Genomic DNA, 5845 nt, shown 5'->3' with positions numbered 1-5845 from the left:
TGATTTGTGAAAAACCATTTTTTTTAATCACACGTAATGCAGTCCCACATGCATGGAAATGATGAGGCTGAACCATCACCGGTGTGGCGGTGTGGTGTAATATATCAAAAGCAATGACAAATCCCATTAGAGTTCACATTAGAATTAGACTGGTGAAACGTGAGCTACAACAATGAAATATTTTCTTAATGTTCTGTGTTTGCTGAGGACTTTCCTACTGGCCATTACTCAATGCACCATCCCAGCCTCAGAGTTTCACCTGGAAGGAGATTATCTAATAGGTGGACTTTTTGAAATACATCACGTCAGTGGCCCCGTTTATCATAAAAGGCCAGAAGCTATGGACTGCCGGAGGTAAGTTTGATTAAACAAATAAATCTTTCTCAAGATGAAACTAGCTAAAAGCACAAACATATTTTTAGAGTTTGCAAAAAACAGTGTAGTTTATTGCTACATGATGAAAGTTTCTAGATGTCATTCAGTCTGACTTCAGTCCTTAGTCAATCCATATTTACAGTGTGCTTATAGCCTTTACAAATACTGCAAATAAGACATTATCAAGCAACTTTTTAAACTCTCGCGTTAACCCTGCTCTCTTGTCTTCTTGCCCTCAGTCAATCCTTCAGTCTTACAGATTACCGGAAATTTCAGTTGATGAGATTCACTGTAGAGCAAATAAACAACTCTACCGACCTGCTGCCAAACGTGTCTCTCGGGTATAAAATATTTGACCACTGCTCAGATGCAGAAAATTTCCCGAGCATGTTTAAATTAATCTCTGTCAACAACATAATTCAACCTTGGGATGGACCACACAAGAATCTGTCCAAAGTAATTGCAGTGGCCGGTCCTATTACAAGCACTCATACCCTGACTGTAGCCCCCTTCTTCATGGTGGATCTCATTCCTATGGTAACCTTTTAACAGATCGCATGATAAAAATCAACGGAGTACAATATATGTTTTTGTTAATTATTTTATTTGTGGCAGCTTTTTTTTGTAAATCCTCACTGAAAATGATGAATTTCTCTGTTGCTCTTCTAACAGGTCAATTACGGTTCCTCCAGTTCTGTTTTTTCCCAAACAGCAAAGTTTCCCTCTTTTCTACGTACGGTGCATCCCAACACAGACACCATAGATGTGATTGTCAAGATCATACTGCACTTCAACTGGCGCTGGGTTGCTTTCCTTTACAGTGACAGTGATTATGGCATTGATGGCCTGGAGTTGTTCATGAACAGGATTAAGGATACAGACATCTGCCTGGCATACACTGAAAGCCTCGATAACAACACACATTACTCCCTAATGTTCAAACAGATAGAGACACAGAGGATAAATGTCATTATTGTTTTTGCTCCAAAAGTGATTGCCGAGGGTCTCATTGAGTCAGCGATACAACTTAATGTCACCAACAAAGTGTGGATAGCAGGGGACACTTGGTCCTTAAACAAAAAGCTCCCCAAGATGAGGGGAATCAAAAATATTGGAACTGTACTTGGGGTGTCTCAGCCAGTGGATACAATACCTGGCTTCAATGATTTTATCTATTCGACCAAAATCCAGCCTCTTTGTGAAAGTACAGAACAAGGTGTGTTTTGTAATCAGGACTGCAACTGCAGCAGCCTGAGAGCTGAGCAGATCATTGCTACGGACCCATCTTTCTCTTTCCCCGTTTATACCGCTGTATATGCCATCGCTCATGCCTTACACAAGACTTTAAAATGTGGAGCTAGTGGATGTGATAACAATATCACGGTGTACCCATACATGGTAAGTGCACTAACAGCTATTTTTTTTTTTTATTCGATTCACCTTTTACTTCATTTTGTTTCTGACACCTTTGATTTGTCTGTAATTTGAAAATGATATACTGGTCTTTTTATCTCATCATTGATGTTCTTTGGACATTTGGATGGGATAACATGCATTTAACAGTTTCAACATGTCACTCAGATATATTTGTCAGGACTTATTAAGATCAAGATGCTATCTGAGTCATACACCGATCAGACATAACATTATGACAACCTTCCTAATATTGTGTAGGTCTCCCTTGTGCCTCCAAAACAGTTGTGACTCATCAGAGAATGGACATGTGCCTTCTGAGGGTGTCCTGTGGTGTCTGACAACAGGATGCTGTTAGTGGGGGCCTTTGGGTCCTATGGGTTGAGGGGAGGGGCCTCTGTGGATCAGGCTTGTTCAAGTGCATCCCACAGATACTTGATCAGTTTGGGATCTAGTGAAGTTGGAGGCCAGGTCAACACCTTGTGCTGTTCTTCATGTTTTGAGTTGTGTCTGTGTCAGGCTGTATCCTGCTGGGAATGGCAGCTGCCATCAAGGAGTGTCATTTGCTATGGGGTGGGGCTGCCTGGTCTGGTCTAGGTGGGTGGTACATGTCTAAGTAACATCCACACAAATGCCAGGTCCGCTAGTTACCCAGCAGAGCATTGAATTGTCACAAGATGGTCAAAGTTGTTCACTTCTCCCGTCATAATATTGTGGCTGATCGGTGTGTCTGAAGTCTGAAGTCTTCTAACACACATCTGCATCTTCAGCATACGATTTTCAAGTAATGCGTACATTTTGCGTATTCACAGGTTCTAGCAGAGCTGAAGAAGTCAAACTTCACACTTTTAAACAAGACTATCCAGTTTAACGAGAACGGTGACCCCAAGTTCGGATTCTACTCGATAGTTTTCTGGAACGAGAGTGGCGATGCACAGGAGATCGGCTTGAATTGGTTCTACCCATCGTTCCATTTCTTCATCAACAGCAGCAAAATTCGGTGGTTCACAAACGGAGAAGTAAGTCGTTATTTTGTACAGTATGTTGTTGTTTTATTATTTTACAGTATATTTCATGGTACATTTTGGCACTAAGACATACATCTGTTTATCAGTTGATACCAGTAATACGGTCAAAAAACTAGATCAGGAACATCAACTAATTGTGGTTGGTCACGGTATTTTGCATGAATGTCAGATTAAAATATCTGTCTTTTGAGATGTCAGCATTTCAATACCATACACTTTAAACCCTATTACTGGCACTTAGACGTCACACCAATGTTGTTTTTGCTTAACTTATTTGATTTGTGGCTGAATAACTGTCTTTTACAGGTGCCAACTTCACTGTGCTCCCAAGAATGTGCTGTGGGATATGCAAAGAAGCAAAACGGGATTCACAAATGCTGCTTCAAATGTGAAATCTGTCCAAACGGAACTTATGTCAACAGCACAGGTAAATCATTATTTCCATTTAAAAGAATGGAGAATGGGATAAAAAACAACAACAGCAACAACAACAACAACAAAAAAAAACAGTTCTGCTATCCTTTCCTTAATGGCAGTTAATTTGAGACTATGGTTTTTTTCAAGGCTGAGAAAGTTTAACAGCCTATTCTTACCCATTAGACGCAGCTAGGTACACCACTGAAGACAATGTGCCAATATGTTTGTTTCTTTTGGGCAGTCTGGTTAACCTCATGGAAATGTGCCATCATTATTACGCTTGTGCTTTCCCTACTGTGACAAGTCAAGTGGTATTTTAGAAACTGATAATGTGTCTCTTGTGCAAAACAGCGGATCCCTACACATGCATCAGCTGCAAGGAGACAGAATGGTCTGAAGTTGGCAGTACGTCATGCAATCTACGGGTGCTGGATTACATACCATACACGGACGCTAATGCTATAGTGCTCATGGTGGGGGCCTGGGCCTTGGTGGGCATCACAGTAGCCATGTCTCTTCTCTTTGCCGTCAACTACAACACACCTGTTGTCAGATCTGCTGGGGGACCAATGTGCTTCCTGATTTTAGGCTGCCTCAACCTTTCTGGCATCAGTGTGTTCTTTCATTTTGGTAAACCAACCACTTCTGTTTGTGTCTTAAGGTACTTGCCATTTCTTTTGTTCTACACCGTTTGTCTAGCGTGTTTTGTCGTGCGCTCCTTTCAAATTGTTTGCATCTTCAAGATAGCTGCTAAGATCCCCAAGCTCCAGACTTGGTGGAAGAAATATCACGGACAATGGCTGATCATCTCTGCAGCATTTGCCACTCAGGCACTCATCCTGCTGGTTAGCTACTGCCACACACCTCCTAAACCTTACAACGAAACGACGTGGTACCATGATAGAACCATTCTTTGCTGTGACATCAATCTCAAAACAGCCTCGTTTTCTATACTCTTACTCGCGTTTTTGTGCAGCCTTTGCTTCGTTTTCTCCTACATGGGAAAAGACCTTCCAAAAAATTACAATGAGGCCAAAACAATCACCTTCTGCCTCCTCCTACTGATCCTCACCTGGATTTTCTTTGCCACCGAGTGCACACTTTACCGTGGAAAGTACATCCAGGTTCTTAGCGCTCTGGCAGTACTCTCCAGTCTCTACTCCTTTCTGTTTTGGTACTTTCTCCCAAAGTGCTATTTAATTATTTTTCAACCCCACAAAAACACACAGCAGTACTTCCAAGGACTCATTCAGAATTATACCAAAACTATTAGCCAGTAGCTGCCTCCACTTATAACATGTCTTAGAAAAACTGACATGAGTTCTTTGAAAAGACAAATCACTTTGGATTATTAATCCATGCTGCATGCTGAATTCTGTATATCAGAGATTGTTCAATGCAACATGATTCTTAGGAGAAGCCTTTTCCTGGATATTCTTTGCACATTTTTTTGCAGCCAGCTTTGCAGAAGGTTTGCCTTTCATAGTACAAACGAGTACCGGATAAGTTTGGGTTGTTGGTGTAGCTCAGTTGTGCAAATCTTATTTTAGAGTGGATGTAAAGTGAGTGTAACATCTTGCATCCAGCTCCTTATTCTGTTTATTCTTGCAAACTGACTGAATATGATGCTAGTTTTATGTCTCTGCCAGAAAATGCATGTGCATGTGCGTGTTAGCCCTGCGATAGACTGGTGACCTGTCCAGGGTGTACCCCGCATCTTGGCCAGTGACAGCCGGGATAGGCTCCAGCGACCCTCCAGAAGACAAGCGGTTACAGAAATTGAATGACGTTCTTATTTTTGGTTTTGCTTGTAGCGACAGTGCCATACAGGTGACATTATCATACATTTGATAGCATTGCTTTATCATTGAATTATCACTGTGCATGTGGTTGCTGGAGAATTATTTAGATCTTTATCGAAGTTACATGTTATTTAATGACCTAGAGACATCTCATAATCATTCTGTACCATTTGTGATATTTTCTTGCATATATAGAAGAAATGATTCAATAAAGCATATTAAACAATGTCTGTTCAACATTTGTGATGTTGCCGTTCTGTAATCTCACCACATGGTGGCACCATTTCACAGTGATGCTATCAACAAGCCAGACATGGTCCCACCATTTACAGGAACTTTGATTCCTCTAATGTCTTTCTCAAACCAGCGCTTTGCAACATACATTGTTTAATTTTTTTATTCTTGCACTACCAGGATTAAAGCATCTTCTGAATGGAGGCAATACCCATTATAAAAAACAAGTAGAAACTGGATTATGTACTATATACAGCCTATGAATAATATTTTGAGAAGTATTCTATTGAGATTGAAGAACAGGTGGTGAGTGCATGCAGATGGACCATCATGTTCATTAATTCATATTATTGCTTTTGTCAGTTATGGACACTATGTCCACTTGCAAGGAAGTTTCATTTCTGTTCATCCAGGGATTCAAACCACTGACCATACTAGTCCCCTGAAGTTACAGATTTCCTTTCTCATTGCCCAACAGAAACACAGTCTTGCTGTTCAGTTGCACTTATCTACATCTCTGTTGCACTACATTTCATTTAAAGGCAGTACAATGGCAGAGCAGTTAGTTTGTGTGCA

At 40.8% G+C, this 5845-nt stretch overlaps 1 protein-coding gene across 1 annotated transcript; it reads left to right on the top strand.

The window, feature by feature from the left end:
* Positions 1–582: 582 nt before the first annotated feature.
* On the top strand, positions 583–4790 carry LOC311493782 (taste receptor type 1 member 1-like; the record flags this gene model as incomplete). The annotated part of the gene is made up of 5 exons (XM_084552566.1): positions 583–912; positions 1048–1773; positions 2601–2807; positions 3123–3243; positions 3585–4790. Coding segments are annotated over 5 exons (2313 nt in total), but the record flags the coding sequence as incomplete, so codon positions are not given.
* Between the last annotated feature and the right edge of the window lie 1055 nt (positions 4791–5845).

Source organism: Chelon labrosus, assembly GCF_963514085.1.
Source record: "Chelon labrosus genome assembly, chromosome: 10".
Lineage (NCBI taxonomy): Eukaryota > Metazoa > Chordata > Actinopteri > Mugiliformes > Mugilidae > Chelon > Chelon labrosus.
The sequence above is the reverse complement of the archived record's forward strand: the minus strand, read 5'-3'. Positions and strand labels throughout refer to the sequence as shown.